We start from the raw sequence: 21,154 nt of genomic DNA, 5'->3' as shown, positions 1-21,154 counted from the left end.
GCCGTAAACTCGAACAGTACATAATCAAACCTCCTACAGGGCTCCGACTTACACCATGAGGGGAAATATCCCCTAACATCCCCCAATTCCCCACCCCCCTCTTTCCTTCTTTCTACTTTCCTCTTTACAACCTATGAGCCATCATCGCTGCGGGAGTGAGACTAGGACCGCCCAAATTCAACCGAGAGAAGAAAAGGTCCACATTAAGCGGCTCACTCCACGACGGCTAAGCCTCTATAAGGCAGCCAAAGGTTATTATGTTTGTGTGTTATCTCTATTATTTAAAAAAAAAAATGAAAAATTTCTATGTCATCAACAAGCAATGCATGTATCACATTGTGACGAGGTAAATAATATTGACCATCGAAAAACAGTTTGTAATACTACCTAAGATGTTAAATGCTAATATCGTGAAATGACCACCCTGTCACAACATTGTACTGCAATGACATGCCAAAAATAAAGTATTTAAAAAAAAAAAAAGAACAACAGCCAAGGAGGTTGGGCTCCTCTCCTCTCTTTGTCTCTTTTGTAGAGAACAGCGCAGCAAGCACAGGTGCCATGGTGAATTGAGAGAGACTGTCCCAGACTACCCAAGATGAAGGCACAAGGGGAAGATCTTCATTTAATTTTTTAAGTATTGCCCTTTTACTATGTATATTTTGATTATGTACTGAATATGGTTATAATGTGTAATGTGTATATCCTTCTAAAATCTGTAACAGTATCCTAAATTAATCTTTACAATACATTTTATTATACACTTGTGTTTGTGTCTTATTTGTCACACATTCCCTAAAAGAATATCCTTGTAAGAGGGTCATAACTTCTTACACCAGATCGTGTGAATCATGATCTAGGTGATTTAAGATGGCCGTCGAGGGTCTCTCAAGATTCGTGCGCAAATCTGTCGGCACGGCCCGAAATCGCGGCTCACCGGCGGTTGTAAACAGGTACCCCACACCCCCCCCACCCGCAAAACCTCCCAAGCAAGCCCCAGAAAGCCAGAACAATCAAAGCAAAAACCAGCGAGCTCGCGGCAAGAGCCGTGATCGTGCGAGTGAGAGACCGATAGATCCCTAGGTCAGAGAGTCAGGGGCTCAGACCAGGAGGGAAAGGCTCTGAGATGCAAAAAACTTTACCAAAGCAATGTAGGAGGAGAAAGTAGAAAGGGGAATAATCAAAGAATAAATCCAATTCCAGTAAAATTAAGTAAAACAACAATTGTCACAGTCTCACAGAACCAAGTACTCTGACCTGTTCCTGGCTGGAGCAGCAAAGAAAGAGGAAGAGCTATGCCTGACGGGGCTTTAAATGGAATGTGATACTTGTTTCTGATTGGTTAAAGTTTCATGCTGGAGGCATAAATAAGAAAGTTAGGCAAAATTCTTACCTCCTGTCTTATTAAAATTATGAGGAATTATATATAAATGGAAGTTTCTACAATGTCCCATTGTGAGATGTGAGTTGAACCAAAGTGCAGATATGCCAACTATTAAAATTATGATACAAACCAAGCCAAACTCTGTGGAATGTGACAGCCATCTATGACTGATTGGCTATAACGATAATAGTTTTCCAGGTCATTTGTGTCATGGATTTTTAATTTATTTTTTTAAATTATGATTTTTTATTTTCGTATTATAAACATATCACAAATATACGTACAAGTGTACAAATACAAATAACAAACAGTGGTTCTTATATGATTATTATCGTATATGATTAAACTATCAGGTGTGAGTGAAAAAGTGGAATAGTGGTTGATGGAAGATACATCAGGCCTGATTTGCTAAACAGCAACCAGAGAATTCTCAGTTAAATGCCCCAGGGTGAGATGTTAAAGTTTGCAATATACATTGCTGATGCTCTGCAAAACATGGTATGGGTCCCTGGGGTGGAGCATTTGGAGAGCAGGGTGGGCCAATGCTCCAACAGCACTATTTGCTCTGTAATAGACCAGAATTTGGATTTGACTTAAGAGTTAACTAATTGGCACTCACCTGTAGCTAGTCAATTAGCAGACAGGCCTTTAAAAGAAGAGATCAGCCTGCTGCAGGGTGAGGGAGAAAAAGCCAGCGAGGTGAGCTGAAGGAGAGAGAACAACTATTGTGTTTATTGCAAAGCGATTTCATTTTTTTGGAAAATTGGTAAGTGGGAAAGCCACCTAATTACAGATAGTGATTTCTGTCTAGTAAGAGCCCAAGTGAGAGCAAGGAATTTTGTTTTGTTATTATTTAAAGCAGATGTTTTTTCCTATGAAATAAAAAAGGAAAACCGAACTGAATGTGTCCTGGACTTTGTATGCCCTAGAAGGCTGTGGTTTATTGTACGATCTGTGACAAAACCCTACCTGTAAAAGAGGTGGTTTGTTACACAGGCTAAAGGATGATACATATACCAGTGCTCCGAAGTATAGTGGAGTGCGTTGAGAGAAAGGAGGGAGGCAAGAAGTATATCTTTCTCTCCTTGTCTCTCTCCACTGCCTAAACTACAAAGTGTGTATATATAAATTAATGGGGAAGTAGTGTCAGATACTATAGCTTATTTCTGAGAGGGGTTTTGATCGAAAAAGTGCCCAGGGGTTCTATATTTTTTCATATGTTTTCAAGTTATTTATATTCTCGAACACATATTTTTCCATTATTAATTGATAATTAATTTGTGTGTTTATTTCCCCCAACCTGGTACTGATTACATTCTCCAGTAATGAGCCAAGCATACTTTAATGGCCATCATAATATGTATCATTAAATACTTCTCTGGCCTCGAAAAATCTTATACCGGTGGTACTTAGTGCCTACACGCATAAAAGCAACTTACATGATAAATGAGTAAAATGTCTTCATGTCAATGTATAGACGATACTTTACCATACTACTGTTCCCCATCCCTATTCTCTTCTGTACCCTTATAAAACTTTAATAAAAATTGTCAAAGTTAAAAAAAAAAAAATACTTCTCTGGCTTTATTATTGTGGGTAACTTAAAGGGAAAAAGAAAAAGTTGAGCATCCAATTCTACCTGTAAATTCAAAACTTATTTTATAATTCTGATCATTATTTGTTTTGTATCTCTAAGTAGCTTTCAGTTCCACCATATATGAAAAAAAAAATCCTATTTCTTCATTACATCTCCAACAGAATTTATTATTAGTCGTATTAAATTTATGTAAAATTTGTGGGACTCTATACCATCTATGGACGATTTTTGTTTGGGTCTCATATATATTGGTACAATGTACTGTTTTTTTTTGGTTTTTTTTAAGCATTCTTATTGAGCGATACCATACTTCCAATGGGTATTCCTCATTCATATCTTCTTCCCATTTCATCATTCCCTGAAATATACTTTTATCTTTTAAATTATATAGAGTTGTATTTATTCTAGAGACTAGTTTGTTACTGTCCTCTATATGATCCGAAACAACGCCTGTATATCTGTTACAAACCAAGCCAAACTCTGTGAAATGTGACAGCCATATATGACTGATTGGCTATAAAGATAACAGTTTTCCATGTCATTTGCGTCATGGATTTTGATTAACCCTTAGGACAAAGTGATAATTGGAAATAGTGATGAAAACTATCATAAATCTACGCCATCGATGAAGATCTTTAAAATTGACCACTGGGATGAGGGCAGCACTCATTAAAATAGTGAATACCCATCTGTAAATTTAAAAAGAGGACGTGAAAAATAGAAATATGAGAATTCCTTAAAAGTAAGAACACACTGGTTTAAAAAAAAAAAAAAAAAGACTCTTGGGAATACACTCTTTGGAATAGATACTTACTCTTAACACCTCTTTTCCCTATGGGATTCTTGGAACTCTGAATTGCTTTGTTAGCCAGAGCACTTCTGGACTTAGAAATTTCAGAGATTCTGTTCTAACTTTGTTAGTCCATCTACTTTAATCTTTAAACACTCTTACCTCACACTCAAACATCCATTAGATTATCTCCAGCCGCAGAACTTCAACAAGAGACCCTAATCCAGAAATTGTTAAATATGCTGATTTCATTTAATTATTCCTAAAAGCAAAAATATACCTGAATAATGCTGATCAGATTTCAAAACCATTGGAATCATAATTAGCTCAGGGGGATAATATAATTCATGATTTCAGACTGCAGCTGAAATTAAGGAATTATATTGATTCGATGGTAATTTGCCACGTTTAGCATATCAAGCTATTATCCAGAGAAATTAGACATATCCTTAATAATTCACAAATACGTTATCAGATACTAACTACAGTAAAGCGGTTTTAAGGCTTAGGATTTTCTTATGGTTATTAGATTGTAAAGAATAGCTAATTTGACTATTTGCATGAGATGAAACATGGTATTTTGTTTGCAATGGTTAGAGTGTTTACTCTGAGAGTTTAGCCAACTGTGAAAGTAACTTTGTTTCTTATCTTAACTAACTGCTAGTATCAGTTAATGGTTTTGTTCTGTTTATCTCTGTGATATTTTCTCATCTATGTTGATACTATGTCAATTACGTTTTATAGGAGATATACATTAGTATACTTCTTCTAGAAATTAATTGATAGGTGATGGAATATTGTTATCCATAGTCTATTAATTGTCTATGTGTGTTGAAAATCTGTACTGTTACTTGCTAAGTATACTGATGCCTAATGGTGGGCTGATAACTCATCACCCTATTACTATTATTATTAATGCCTTTTACATAGCGCCAACGATTCCGTAGCGCTTTACAATATTATAAGAGGGGGCATTTAACTATAAATAGCACAATTACAAGAAAACTTACAGGAACAATAGGTTGAAGAGGATCCTGCTCAAACAAGCTTACAGTCTATAGGGTACCCTAAGCCAAAGGATTTAGGGATTACCTCTGTGGTGGTTATGGCTGCCATAATTACATCATATTTTATGCCTGTTGTTATACCAAATATTCACTGATTATTGTCCTGCATGTTACATATTATTAGTTATTTGTCATAATAAATTATTTTTTTATGATCGGTTGTGGTTAATGTGTGAAATATAAAATTGTTAACAAACTTGATTCACGGTCTAGAAGAGTTAAAATAGTGGGTACCTCTTTGTTTTAACTTAATAAAGGGGATACACTGCGAAAATATCAATTTTGATATTAATGAAAATTATTAATCATATTTTTCTGATAATTTTTATAAAATATTATTTTAATATTTAATACCCCATAAATATTCTCACAAGATACAAGGAGAGAACATATAACTGCCACTCATTAAAATACTACAGAAAGACTATTCTCTGATACAGACACTCACTCACCAGGCCAGGTTTAGGAGAATGAAGGGATTGGTCACAGGATGGGAGAACCAGTAGTAAGGCCGCATTGACACAAAATATGGAGACCAGCATGACAATACAAGGAATGCCATTTATTGCGCAATTAGTTGTTACATACAGGTCTGAATAAATATTTTCTTTACATTGCTGTATTATCCTGAGCTAAGGGACATTGAACTGAACTCTATGTAAATAAGACTCGGCCTAAATAAATATAAGTTATACTGCTTACAAAGTCAGTATTTGTGTAAAAGAAAGATGAGCAACTATTGGGGTTACACACAAGATAAATAGCATGAGGAGTGACATGTGGTGAATAAATCATTTCATGAGAATAAGCAATGACATGAGAATGAGGGGGAGCTATGAGGAGAATGATAGCTATAGGGATAATAAGGGGGAGAATGGGGGGAGCTATGAGGAGAATGATAGCTATAGGGATAATAAGGGGGCGAATAGGGGGAGCTATGAGGAGAATGATAGCTATAGGGATAATAAGGGGGAGAATGGGGGGAGCTATGAGGAGAATGATAGCTATAGGGATAATAAGGGGAGAATGGGGGGAGCTATGAGGAGAATGATAGCTATAGGGATAATAAGGGGGAGAATGGGGGGAGCTATGAGGAGAATGATAGCTATAGGGATAATAAGGGGGAGAATGGGGGGAGCTATGAGGAGAACGATAGCTAAAGGGATAATAAGGGGGAGAATGTGGGGAGCTATGAGGAGAATGATAGCTATAGGGATAATAAGGGGGAGAATGGGGGGGCTATGAGGAGAATGATAGCTATAGGGATAATAAGGGGGGAATGGGGGGAGCTATGAGGAGAACGATAGCTATAGGGATAATAAGGGGAGAATGGGGGAGCTATGAGGAGAATGATAGCTATAGGGATAATAAGGGGGGAATGGGGGGAGCTATGAGGAGAATGATAGCTATAGGGATAATAAGGGGGAGAATGGGGGGAGCTATGAGGAGAATGATAGCTATAGGGATAATAAGGGGGTGAATAGGGGGAGCTATGAGGAGAATGATAGCTATAGGGATAATAAGGGGGGAATGGGGGGAGCTATGAGGAGAATGATAGCTATAGGGATAATAAGGGGGAGAATGGGGGGAGCTATCAGGAGAATGATAGCTATAGGGATAATAAGGGGAGAATGGGGGGGCTATGAGGAGAATGATAGCTATAGGGAGAATAAGGGGAGAATGGGGGGAGCTATGAGGAGAATGATAGCTATAGGGATAATAAGGGGGAGAATGGGGGGGCTATGAGGAGAATGATAGCTATAGGGATAATAAGGGGGAGAATGGGGGGAGCTATGAGGAGAATGATAGCTATAGGGATAATAAGGGGGAGAATGGGGGAGCTATGAGGAGAATGATAGCTATAGGGATAATAAGGGGGAGAATGGGGGGAGCTATGAGGAGAATTATAGCTATAGGGAGAATAAGGGGGAGAATGGGGGGGCTATGAGGAGAATGATAGCTATAGGGATAATAAGGGGGAGAATGGGGGGGAGCTATGAGGAGAATGATAGCTATAGGGATAATAAGGGGGAGAATGGGGGAGCTATGAGGAGAATGATAGCTATAGGGATAATAAGGGGGGAATGGGGGGAGCTATGAGGAGAATGATAGCTATAGGGATAATAAGGGGGGAATGGGGGGAGCTATGAGGAGAATGATAGCTATAGGGAGAATAAGGGGGAGAATGGGGGGAGCTATGAGGAGAATGATAGCTATAGGGATAATAAGGGGGAGAATGGGGGAGCTATGAGGAGAATGATAGCTATAGGGATAATAAGGGGGGAATGGGGGGAGCTATGAGGAGAATGATAGCTATAGGGATAATAAGGGGGGAATGGGGGGAGCTATGAGGAGAATGATAGCTATAGGGAGAATAAGGGGGGAATGGGGGGAGCTATGAGGAGAATGATAGCTATAGGGATAATAAGGGGGAGAATGGGGGGAGCTATGAGGAGAATGATAGCTATAGGGATAATAAGGGGGTGAATAGGGGGAGCTATCAGGAGAATGATAGCTATAGGGATAATAAGGGGGGGAATGGGGGGAGCTCTGAGGAGAACGATAGCTATAGGGAGAATAAGGGGGGAATGGGGGAGCTATGAGGAGAATGATAGCTATAGGGATAATAAGGGGGAGAATGGGGGGAGCTATGAGGAGAATGATAGCTATAGGGATAATAAGGGGGCGAATAGGGGGAGCTATCAGGAGAATGATAGCTATAGGGATAATAAGGGGGCGAATAGGGGGAGCTATCAGGAGAATGATAGCTATAGGGATAATAAGGGGGCGAATAGGGGGAGCTATCAGGAGAATGATAGCTATAGGGATAATAAGGGGGGAATGGGGGGAGCTATGAGGAGAATGATAGCTATAGGGATAATAAGGGGGCGAATAGGGGGAGCTATCAGGAGAATGATAGCTATAGGGATAATAAGGGGGGAATGGGGGGAGCTATGAGGAGAATGATAGCTATAGGGATAATAAGGGGGAGAATGGGGGGAGCTATGAGGAGAATTATAGCTATAGGGATAATAAGGGGGAGAATGGGGGGAGCTATGAGGAGAATGATAGCTATAGGGATAATAAGGGGGAGAATGGGGGGAGCTATGAGGAGAATGATAGCTATAGGGATAATAAGGGGGAGAATGGGGGGAGCTATGAGGAGAATTATAGCTATAGGGATAATAAGGGGGAGAATGGGGGGAGCTATGAGGAGAATTATAGCTATAGGGATAATAAGGGGGGAATGGGGGAGCTATGAGGAGAATGATAGCTATAGGGATAATAAGGGGGAGAATGGGGGGGCTATGAGGAGAATTATAGCTATAGGGATAATAAGGGGGGAATGGGGGGAGCTATGAGGAGAATGATAGCTATAGGGATAATAAGGGGGAGAATGGGGGGAGCTATGAGGAGAATTATAGCTATAGGGATAATAAGGGGAGAATGGGGGAGCTATGAGGAGAATGATAGCTATAGGGATAATAAGGGGAGAATGGGGGGGCTATGAGGAGAATGATAGCTATAGGGATAATAAGGGGGAGAATGGGGGGAGCTATGAGGAGAATGATAGCTATAGGGATAATAAGGGGGAGAATGGGGGGAGCTATGAGGAGAATTATAGCTATAGGGATAATAAGGGGAGAATGGGGGAGCTATGAGGAGAATGATAGCTATAGGGATAATAAGGGGGCGAATAGGGGGAGCTATGAGGAGAATGATAGCTATAGGGATAATAAGGGGGAGAATGGGGGAAGCTATGAGGAGAATGATAGCTATAGGGATAATAAGGGGGAGAATGGGGGAGCTATGAGGAGAATGATAGCTATAGGGATAATAATGGGGGAGCTATGAGGAGAATAAAGGGGGAGCTGTGGGGAGTATGAGGGGGAGCTATGGGGAGTATGAGGGGGAGCAATAGGGAGAATGAGGGTGAAGCTATGGGGAGAATGAGGGGGGAGAATGGGGGGAGCTATGAGGAGAATGATAGCTATAGGGATAATAAGGGGAGAATGGGGGGGCTATGAGGAGAATGATAGCTATAGGGATAATAAGGGGGAGAATGGGGGGAGCTATGAGGAGAATGATAGCTATAGGGATAATAAGGGGGAGAATGGGGGGAGCTATGAGGAGAATTATAGCTATAGGGATAATAAGGGGAGAATGGGGGAGCTATGAGGAGAATGATAGCTATAGGGATAATAAGGGGAGAATGGGGGGGCTATGAGGAGAATGATAGCTATAGGGATAATAAGGGGGAGAATGGGGGGAGCTATGAGGAGAATGATAGCTATAGGGATAATAAGGGGGAGAATGGGGGGAGCTATGAGGAGAATTATAGCTATAGGGATAATAAGGGGAGAATGGGGGAGCTATGAGGAGAATGATAGCTATAGGGATAATAAGGGGGCGAATAGGGGGAGCTATGAGGAGAATGATAGCTATAGGGATAATAAGGGGGAGAATGGGGGAAGCTATGAGGAGAATGATAGCTATAGGGATAATAAGGGGGAGAATGGGGGGAGCTATGAGGAGAATGATAGCTATAGGGATAATAATGGGGGAGCTATGAGGAGAATAAAGGGGGAGCTGTGGGGAGTATGAGGGGGAGCTATGGGGAGTATGAGGGGGAGCAATAGGGAGAATGAGGGTGAAGCTATGGGGAGAATGAGGGGGGAGAATGGGGGGAGCTATGAGGAGAATGATAGCTATAGGGATAATAAGGGGGGAATGGGGGAGCTATGAGGAGAATGATAGCTATAGGGATAATAAGGGGGAGAATGGGGGGAGCTATGAGGAGAATGATAGCTATAGGGATAATAAGGGGAGAATGGGGGGCTATGAGGAGAATGATAGCTATAGGGATAATAAGGGGGAGAATGGGGGGAGCTATGAGGAGAATGATAGCTATAGGGATAATAAGGGGGAGAATGGGGGGAGCTATGAGGAGAATTATAGCTATAGGGATAATAAGGGGAGAATGGGGGGAGCTATGAGGAGAATGATAGCTATAGGGATAATAAGGGGGAGAATGGGGGAGCTATGAGGAGAATGATAGCTATAGGGATAATAAGGGGGAGAATGGGGGGGCTATGATGAGAATGATAGCTATAGGGATAATAAGGGGGAGAATGGGGGAGCTATGAGGAGAATGATAGCTATAGGGATAATAATGGGGGAGCTATGAGGAGAATAAAGGGGGAGCTGTGGGGAGTATGAGGGGGGGCTATGGGGAGTATGAGGGGGAGCAATAGGGAGAATGAGGGTGAAGCTATGGGGAGAATGAGGGGGGAGAATGAGGGGGAGCTATGGGGAGAATGAGGAGGAACTATGGGGACAATGAAGGAGATCTATGAGGGGGAGTTATAGGGAAGATGAAGCAGAGCTACGAGGGGGAGTTATAGGGAGGATGAAGGAGAGCTATGGGAAGAATAGAGGAGAGCTATGAGGAGGAGGAGCTATGGGGACAATGAGGAGGAGCTATGGGGACAAAAAGGGGGAGCTATAGGGAGAATGAAGGAGAACTATGAGGGGGAGTTATAGGGAGTATGAGGGGGAGCTATGGGGAGGGAGAGCTATGAGGATAATAAGGGGGTGCTATGAGAATGAGGGAGAGCTATGGGGAGAATGAGGGGTGCCATGAGGAGAATGAGGGAGCTATGGGGAGAATGAGGGATGCCCTGTCTACATAGTGGAATTATGGCGAGAAGACCCTCTTGTCACTGATTTAGAAATAAGTGTACCTTTTAAACTCCACAATTCTCCAGCAGAATAAATGAATGTATTTATTTCTAAGACTGCAATGTTCCATTTATGGGATACTATGAGAAGTATGAAGAATGGCGTGCATGAATAGTATAAGGAGAAAGAGTGATGGAATGATAGTACAGCGAGTTTGAGTGGCAGGAGATGGAGGGATAAGATATAATGAGAGGAAAGGCAGACACACTGAGCGCATGCAAGTGCATATTCAGTGATGGGACATTGAGAGGAGGCTGGAGAAGAAAAAGAACAAGGCAAGAAAATGTGACCTGAGAGGAAGGACATGGGATTATAATAAAACAATATTACAGCAAGGAAAGGAAAGACAAATGTGAGCCAACTAAGACAGAACCATAGTATTAGAGATGCATCCGTATATATAGTGTAGTAGAGTGTGTGAAAGCATGCATGCCGAGCATATAGTGCTATAATGTATAGAAATGTGTTGGGCATATTTAAAAGTTAATTGGAAAACAAATTATTTTATTGTGGGAAGGCAGTCATAGCATAAGTGTTTTTACAAAGTGTATCCTAGATGAATCCAACATTCCAGAAAGATTTTCGATGACATTTTTTTTAAAGCAGCGAGGCTTCTGGGTTTGTCATTTTGCAGGCATACTCTTGGATGGAATCTATAGACGGGTGACCAGGTAGCATGTGCGGTGGGAATCCAGTGCTGTACGGTCCATCCCACAGTGCATGGCATGGGACCTGGGTCAAGAAAAGTAAAATAGGAAAATGACTGAATGTTATGCAGAAAACATGTAAAGAGGTTAAAATTAATGAGCAACAGACAAAGGCATAGGGCTGATGAGAGCCTGAACAATCAGGAAGATCATATGTAAATATAGGGCACCACCAAGCTGGGGAGGTGAGGTAATAAGACACACATTGAAACGTTAGGTAAAAAGTAGAGACTTGGAAATCAATTTCTGGAATGATGTAAAAATATAATTACTAGCCTACATGAAGACATAAGGGAAAGCATATTGAAGGAGAAGCAAGGGAGTGCGTCAGAATGGGAGATGGCTACAAATAGGGAATGAGAATATTACAAGAAAAACAGAAAAAAAACAAAAAGGGAAAACTGTGTAATATATCACAAAAAGTGAATAATAAGTATATATATACAACCTGTATATAATAAACAAAAAAATCACATGGTATCTGGAAAAAAATAAAAATATATAGTGCAGTATAATTAGCACAGAGGTAGGGGAGAGGGTGGTAGAGAACTCACTGAATGGATTAAATATCAGGCATATCTCCCTTTCAAATTGGGTGAGGAAATGTTGACAAACGGTCTTCAAGGAGAACCTTTACGTGATCACTCAAAATGGCAAAATAGAGAGAATATATAGTGCAGATGGTATTAAAGAGAGATAGGCTCCTTGTCATTTAAATCTTGTAGGTGCATTATGGCTCCCCGGGCAAACCAGTGCACTGGGGGCCCTGCCTACACAACAACTCACAGAAATAAATATGTAAATTATCGATAAAATTAAAGGGACACCATAGTCACCAGAACATCTACAGCAAGCATGTCAAACTTGCGAACCGGGTGAACCGCCATAGACTTCAATAGGCAGGCGAATTTTAAAACCCACAGGGACTCTTTCTGGTCACAATAGTGATTGAAGGGGGGGACCTACTGTCCTCCCTCCCAGGCCCTCACCCCTGTGCGGCGGGTGGGGGCCATAAAGGTAATGAGGGGGGGGACCTACTGTCCTCCCCCCAGGGTCCCCACCCCTGTACGACGGGTGGGGGCCATAATGATAATGAGGGGGGGACCTACTGTCCTCCCCCTCTCTGGCCCCCACCCCTGGGTGGCGGGTGGGGGCCATAAATATAATGAGGGGGGGACCTACTGTCCTCCCCCTCTCCGGCCCCCACCCATGGGCGGCGGGTGGGGGCCATAATGATAATGAGGGGGGGGATCTACTGTCCTCCCCCCGCGGCCCCCACCCCTGGGCGGCGGGTGGGGGCCATAAAGATAATGAGGGGGGGACCTACTGTCCTCCCCCTCTCCGGCCCCCACCCCTGGGCGGCGGGTGGGGGCCATAAAGAAAATGAGGGGGAGACCTACTTCCCTTCCCTCTTTCCGGCTCCCACCCCTGTGCGGCGGGTGGGGGCCCTAAAAAAAACAATAAGGGTGGGACCTACTGTCCCCCTTCCGGCCCCCACCCCTGAGCGGTGGGTGGGGGCCCTAAAAAAAGAATAAGGGGGGACCTAATGTCCCCCCTGGCCCCCACCCCTGAGCGGTGGGTTGTGGCCCTAAAAAAACAACAAGGGGGGACCTACTGTCCCCCCCCTGACCCCCACCCCTGAGCGGTGGATGGGGGCCCTAAATACTAATAAGGGGGGACCTAATGTCCTCCCCCCTGTCCCCCACCCCTGAGCGGCGGGTGGGGGCCCTAAATACAAATGAGGGGGACTCTAGTAACCCCCCCCCAAAAAAAATTATCCCCCTACCTACCCCCCTCACCCTAAAAATAATGAGGGGGGAGCTTTAACTAAGAACCTGTAAAAAAAAAAATTAGAAAAAAACAACTTGCCATTCGATGTATTCTTTCTTCTAAAATCTTCTTTTTTCAGCCCCAAAAAATGACAAATGAAAAACCATAATAACCGACGCAATAAAAAATAAAAAAAATAAAAAATAAAATGAGCGCAAAAAAAAATAATCCATCTTCACCCATGGAGGGCTCCGCGCAGACTGAGCTCTGCAGGGCGGGGGAAGGCTTATACAGCCTTGCCACGCCCTGCAATTAGGCTAAAAACACTCTGATTGGCTGGTTTTCAAGCCCACCAATCAGAGTGCTCTTTGTCATTTTACACAGCGTGGGAAAATTCCAAAGAACTTTCTCACGCTGTGTAAAATGACACAGAGCACTGTGATTGGATGGATTTCAAGCCATCCAATCACAGTGCTCTGTGTCATTTTACACAGCGTGGGAAAGTTCTTTGGAATTTTCCCATGCTGTGTAAAATGACAAAGAGCACTCTGATTGGCTTGAACCAGCCAATCAGAGTGTTCTTAGCCTAATTGCAGGGCGTGGCAAGGCTTTATAAGCCTTCCCCTGCCCTGCAGAGCTCAGTCTGCGCGGAGCCCTCCATGGGTGAAGATGGATTATTATTTTTTGCGCTCATTTATTTATTTTTTATATTTTTAATTGCGTCGGTGATTATGGTTTTTTATTTGGTCTTTTTTGGGGCTGAAAAAAATAAGAATTTAGAAGAAGGAAAACATCGAATGGTAAGTTGTTTTTTTCTAATTTTTTTTACAGGTTCTTAGTTAAAGGTCCCCCCTCATTATTTTTAGGGTGAGAGGGGTAGGTAGGGGGATAATTTTTTTGGGGGGGGGAGGGGGTGACTAGGGTCCCCCCCATTTGTATTTAGGGCCCCAACCCGCCGCTCAGGGGTGGGGGCCAGGGGGGAGGACATTAGGTCCCCCCCTTATTAGTATTTAGGGCCCCCACCCACCGCTCAGGGGTGGGGGCCAGGGGGGACAGTAGGTCCCCCCTTATTGTTTTTTTTAGGGCCCCCACCCACCGCTCAGGGGTGGGGGCCGGGGGGGACAGTAGGTCCGCCCCTTATTGTTTTTTTAGGGCCCCCACCCACCACTCAGGGGTGGGGGCCGGGGGGGACAGTAGGTCCCCCCTTATTGTTTTTTTAGGGCCCCCACCCACCGCTCAGGGGTGGGGGCCGAGGGGGACAGTAGGTCCCCCCATTGTGATTTATGGCCCCCACCCACTGCGCAGGGGGGGGCGGGGGGGAGGACAGTAGGTCCCCCCCTCATTATTTTTATGGCCCCCACCTACGGCGCAGGGGTGGGGACGGAAGGGGAGGAGAGTAGGTGTCCCCCTCATTATCTTTATGGCCCCCACACAACGCTCACAGGTGGGGGCGGGGGGAGGAGAGTAGGTCCCCCCCTTATTGTTTACTCAATGATGATGAATAGGGGGCAGATCGAACATCGCATGTGTTCGCCCGCAGTGGCGAACGCGAACATGCTATGTTCGCCGGGAACTATTCGCCAGCGAATAGTTTGGGACATCACTAATCTCCACGTTAAGGGAATATATCAGGATATCGTTAAGATAGACCATAACGAATTCCTGTAAGTACTCTTAAAACGTCATTTATTAGGTCTTGGAAGATGGCTGGGGCATTAGCGTCCAAAAGGCATGACAGTATACTCATAATGCCCATATTTTGTGTTAAAAGACGTCTTCCATTTATCCCCTTCTTTGATCCTCCCTTAATTGTACGCTCCATGTAAGTCTAGTTTGGTAAAGATCCAGCGGGAGACTAGAACCTCCTGATAAAACCCTTAGCAAGATTCTCCTTTATATATTCTTCCAAAATCTGGTTCACCTTATGGGAAAGGGGATAAACTTTATATCTGGGTGGCATAGTACCTGGCAACAACTCTATGGCACAGTCATATGACCGGTGCAGTGGCAGACATTCCCTTTCTAAGATCTTGGTAGGCCTCCAGTATAAAATAGAAAAAGAAGGTGATGTGGGAACGTCGATAAGTCCTAAAGGCCTAATCTTAGTGGCACATCACTCTATACAGGAAGGTCCCCATATCATGACCTCTCCTTTCTACTAGTCTATGAGAGGATTATGTTTAGACAACCACAGATAACCCAAGACTATAGGAAAAGTGGATGAAGAAATCATTTGGAGAACTAATGCCTCATTTCCACTGAGCGGAACGGTTCGGGTCGGTACAGTTTGGAAGGGTTAGAATACTCCAGCCTATTCAGGTGAGCGTTTCCACTGCAAGTCGGACCGCCAGGGGCCATGCGGGGTTTAGACCAAATGCCTAGCGTGTCATTTGTCGTGAGCATTAACGTTTTCATGTCCGCCAATTAATGGATTGTATAGTGTAAAACACTAGTAACACCACCCTAAGTGTATCTGAAGGGGGACCAGGAATAGTGCAGTTCAGTTCGGTTGTATGGGCCACTTTCAAAATGGAAACACTGAAAATAGCGTACCGAACCGACCCGAACCGTTCCGCTCAGTGGAAACGAGGCATAAGATTTCCACATGAAGAATCACAACCATCATATGAACAGGAATAGATTCCTGGGTTGGTGGGTTCCATCTATGGCCAAGATATGTAATAAGTTCTTCTAATGTCTCTGGTAGATCCCGGGTCGCTACCTTGTCTAACAGGGTATCGGACAAACCATCAAGGAACACATCCACAAACGCACGATTGTTCCAACGTATCTCTACCACTAGTGAACAAAATTCTAGGGCATAATTCACTGTTTTAATCTCTGTGTTCTAGCAGCATTGGATTTCCTGCCCCGTGGGTCAAAATTTCTCCTGAAAGTAGCTTGAAACTGGGAATAGTCATACACAAGGGGACTGTTGTTCTCCCAGAGCGGATTTTCCCAGAAAAGAACCAGGGTTTGCAAGGTTATGATAAAGCCTACCTTGACCCTGTCAGTGGGGTACTCTCTGGGACACAGCTCTAACAATATGCTGACCTGGTTATGAAAGCCTCTACATTTGGAGAGATACCCGCTATATTGTATAGGTTGGTTAGGGTTTGTTACTGCTGTGGGTGGAGGATTCTGCACCAGCAGGTATAGGACTAAGAGACTGGGTTGAGGGGTCAGCCGATCTGTTTATCAGGGTTTGCAAGGCCTGTGCGAATTGATTCATACTGTGGTCAAGACCATTAAGCCTTGCGTCATGAGCCATAACCTGGGGATTTATACCTGCAGGGTCCATTGGCCCTGTTGTAATGTAACGTACAACCCAACACACAGAGTGACATCCCACCGGTAAATAAATGGAGATAGATAGAAAGCCCCTAAGCTGGTCCTTAGAATGGCCGGATAAAGAATATTAATAATTCAAGGATGGTCAGAAAGAGCCATGGTCAAGGGAAGCCAGAAATACACTAATATGAGAGACAAAAGCAGAGTCAGGGGAGCCAGAGATACACAAGAAAGATAAACAAAGCCGAGTCAAGGGAGCCAGAAAACAGAGTAGTCGAGAGCAAGCCGGGTCAATACCAATGAATACCATAAGGGACAAAAGAATGCGTTATAGGGACACTACACAGGGCACTGTTCTTTGGGCAGACTGGGATGTTATATGTCTGGGGGCGTGGTTAGCATAACCACGCCCCCAAAAGGTGCTTTTGTGTGTGTGTGTGTGTGTGTGTGTGTGCTGGGCTCAATTACTTAGAGCTCTTGTGACGTCATGACGCCAGCACGCGTGCACCATGTTCTAAAAAAGGGGTGGACGCACAGCGGCCGGCGTCCATGAGGTAGTCAGGAGCCTCATACCATGTGGGAACGGCGGTCCACCGGATCGAGTGTCGGCACCTCGGCGGACCACCTGGGTAAGTATACAGGGGCTGACGGTACAGTTTCCCTTGGGATCGCGTATCCAAAATGAGTTCCAGATTCTCAACGACCATGTACCGCTGCCTGCGTTCGGGAGACAAAATGGCTGCCAGTTACTAGAGCACGTGTGTTCGGTTATATGAATGGCGGCCACCCAGGGGAAGTACTTGAGCTAATTAATTCTGTGTAGCTAACAAGCCAGGGGGTGGTTGGTGTTCGGGGGGGGGGTATAAAAGGCTGAAAAGTGGCTTTGTTCAGGAAACGAACAAGGGGTGGGGGTTATGGACAACTGAACGGAGAGGGGAACAAGTCTGGGTTGAAGGTTGGGGAAAACTTTAAACTAGGAGTGGTGAGACAGAAAGAACATAGACTCAAACTGGTCAAATAACACATGAGTTCTTTCCTGCCAAACATAATATAATTATCAGTTTTTAGCTCCAAATAACTTCCTAATTTTAAAAATACGTTCCTTACTTACAGTGGATATGGGTTAGTTATCCTTTGTGTAACACTATGTGCTGGGACACATTCACACATAACACGACTAATGTCCACATTTCCCACATGTAATATTTAATGATTTCTAGGTTTCACACTATACCTATTTCTTGATTTCTTCATCTTCAACTTTCTAGACCCCCCCCCAAAACATACTGGATACATAATGATTTCTATACCTTCCACTTTTTTTTCCTGATTTCTAGCTTTCCCACACTATTTCCTGATCTCTATATCTCCAACACTGACTATTTCCTGATCTTTATACCCCCACTATGACTATTTCCTGATCTCTATACCCCCACTATGACTATCTCCTGATCTCTAGATCTCCAACATTAGCTATTTCATGGTTTCTAGATATCCCAGACTGACTATTTCCAGATTTCTTGATCTCCTACACTAGCACACTGGCTATTTTCTCATTTCTTGGTCCTCTTAACATTCCACTTGTCATAAGCTGATGATAAATCTAATTTCAGTGCTCTAGGGGATATTGACCAAATGATAAAGCAAGTGTCTGAGGCATTCATTTAAGATGCACTCTAGCTTATAAATATGGAAAAGACTTGTGCAAAACTGTTTGTCCATTGCCCATTTGTTTGTTTTATGATTTATATATATGTCATTTCAGAGTTAAGAAATTCAGAAAATTTGCCAAATATTTCAAATTTGTTTAAAACCTAATCCACACACACAACATGGAGATTCGGAAGTGATTTTCTTATCATAATGGACTGATAATTCTACAACTAACGTATGACAATTTTATCATAATGGAAAGTCTGCACCTTTTGGGAGAATTTGTTGACCTTACAATTTATTTTAAAATTTGACCAGACACACTTAATTCTACTTCCTTTAACTACCAGTCTCTCTACTGCACCCAACAGACACCACAGGACATAAACTACCTGGGGTAATGATTGGGCCCCAGAGCAGGACTGCTTGGAACATCTGGACTTTCCTGAAAGAGAGAAACAAAGAGAGGATGGAAGGTGAGATTGGGATTGGTAGGATGGGTCATGAGAAGAAGACACTGAGGAATGAGAAGCACATTGTAGGCATCAAATATCAAGAAAATGATTATACAATTTGTTGTGGATAAGAAAGGGTGTTCAGAGAAGAATTAAAGGGGAGGAGATGAAGGGGGAGAGGAATGTAGAGGTAGGATTAACAAGATCAAATAAAACAAAAATAAAACATAAGTGGTCTAAAAGGAGAGAAAACCATTCAGTAAATAGATATATCAAAGAGGTACAGGTCAGTGTCAAAGCCCACTATCATAGAGAGATAATAAAGCATAGGGACGTTTACATAGAGTAATTGGAGTACTAATTATAGCTGCTCACTGTAATAAAAAACTAGCAACTGGGACGATTTTGCCCAGTCGCTAGCAATTTGTCATACAACCCCCGTGCCTTCAAGTTAAAGAATGAGGGTGGATGGATCACTTTCCACCCTCCGGTGTCCCCACAGTAGGGCTTATTTATTTTAAGAATGAATAAATAAAGTCGAGCAACAAAGGGCACCCACTCAGGGCCTCCAAGTTGGGGCTCATGAGGGACACGGTGTCCCCCAACACCCTTAACCCATGTGCATCGGATGTGCAAGTTTAAAATAATGAAAAAATAAAAATAATTATATTTATGATCAGAAGTGTAACGGACCGTTTCAGCAGTCAAGGGGTTAAAATCGTTTAGGCGATAATCCCCTTTTCACAGACAGGCACAGCTACTGTAGAATCACCAAAACTCACAAATTGGATATAGGTGAATGCACCAAACTCCCGAACTGCATACAAGGGAATAAGGTAGCACTCCAAACTCCCGAACTGGAACCTCACGAATAGCTGCTAGCAGACGAACAGGAAAAGCTCCCAAGCGGCTTACACTCCTGGCAGTCAGTCCCTATCAGCATACAGTGAATCCCCCCAAGAACGAGACAAGGCTCCGTGTTGAGGGTCAAGCAGTGGTCTGTTTATTGAGGGCTACCTGCCCCTGTATTTATGCAGGTCTCCCACCTGGTGGACACTCCCCTAGGGGACCAGATGGAAGACTGTAACAAAAGACAGACATTTAGCATTTCAGGACATACAGAAGTAAAACATCCCCACAATGCATCCTGGCTTCCTCCCCTCTGCCCTGGATAAGTAATTCCATTATCTCCCAGGACAAAGGCAAAACTCCATTACACACGTGGGGACACAAAGACAGACTATCACGTTAAAATATATAATGGGACAAATGGTACAGTAAATATATACATTTAAGTCCAAAGTACACAATGGTGTGGAATAGGTGGCGCTTATATAATCGTGTATATTTATATCAGAATAGCCGCTAAAACACTCTGTGGGCATTCCTATGAACCCACCACACATACAAGATCACCAAAAACAACAATGAAAACCTAAGTTTTCTATGAGTGTAGCGCTAGGTATAATTAGAAATATAAAAGTGAAAAGTGCTTTAATTGCACTTACCCTCTTTTTCTCACTTGTATATATGAAAAGAAAAAAGAGAAAATATACAAATAATTGTGCAGTATATTAAAGTGGGTTAAATTAGATAGTGAATATGCCGGATATAGAATTGAATCCACTCACATTTTTTAGAGCCTTTTACAGATCTAAGGCTCTAAACTTCCTAGTGTCTGTGTCTTTTTTGGGTAGACCACACGACCCTTCTCTCCCGATATACGTGTGTGTATCTTCCTCCGTGTTGGGTAGAAAAAAAGGGGCACAGGTAATCCAATCTGAGCGTAGTATTTCAGATACTATAAATGTCAAATGTGAATAAAATATGGTATTGCTCACCTTCTTTAGAGCCTTTGATAACCGGCTCTAAGTATATTAGCCTAGTGTCAATTTGTGGGGTGACACTACCCCTTTCTGGAATCACTCCAACAGGATGCAGCAAAGTAGGTTTAAGTATAAAATGTATATTTATTATAAAAAGAGAATTTCTAAAATTTGTATACAATACACTAGAAAATAAAAAATTTAAATATCATGTGGATAATACAAATATAAATATAAGTTATTGCCAAAACGCGTTTCACCGTTACACGGCTTCCTCAGTCGGCTCCTGATCTTCTCCTGGGTGATTCCGCTTTATGTACCTTTAAATTGGCCGCCAAAAGTCTCGTAATTCTCAGTCCGGTGTGTTTCCAGTGACGTGGGCCGATGCCGTCGCGTCACTTCCTGTCTTTCTGACTACATTTCCCATGATGCTGTGTACGTCCCGACGTCATTTCCGGTTTTCGTCAGCGGTGTTGTGGGAGATCGAGTTCGTAGTGACATCGTTGAAAAGTTCATTTATAGTCCATAAACACATAGTTAGCATATTGTTAGTTGGGACAGGGATAAAAGGAGACAAATATAACTTAATTATTAAGAGATTGTACAGTTTGGAAAAATATGTAAAACTCAGTGATAAAATTGAAACAATGATGATAATAACAAAGTAAAAACACAGACATTGTCTGTATTTGATGTGTAGGTTTCTTTGTCTAAAATCATGTTATTATCTCTAAGGGTTTAACTGTGGGGTATTCCTATAAAGATAAAACTGTTGGGTTGTCCTACATTTTAAACAGCATATGTTGGAGAGTCTCTCTTACTCATGATGATTCTTAATATTAAAAAGGATAAAAAATGATGAGAAATTAAAG

General features: G+C 42.7%; 1 protein-coding gene across 1 annotated transcript in view; it reads right to left on the bottom strand.

The window, feature by feature from the left end:
• Positions 1-21,154, bottom strand: part of ASIC3 (acid sensing ion channel subunit 3) — a 456,156-nt gene that overhangs the window by 184,830 nt on the left and 250,172 nt on the right. Inside the window, exon 10 of the mRNA XM_063452925.1 lies at positions 18,394-18,446. Coding sequence (XP_063308995.1) covers positions 18,394-18,446 — 53 coding nt within the window. The remainder of the gene's footprint in view (positions 1-18,393; positions 18,447-21,154) is intronic.

This window comes from Pelobates fuscus, chromosome 4, assembly GCF_036172605.1.
Source record: "Pelobates fuscus isolate aPelFus1 chromosome 4, aPelFus1.pri, whole genome shotgun sequence".
Lineage (NCBI taxonomy): Eukaryota > Metazoa > Chordata > Amphibia > Anura > Pelobatidae > Pelobates > Pelobates fuscus.
The sequence above is the reverse complement of the archived record's forward strand: the minus strand, read 5'-3'. Positions and strand labels throughout refer to the sequence as shown.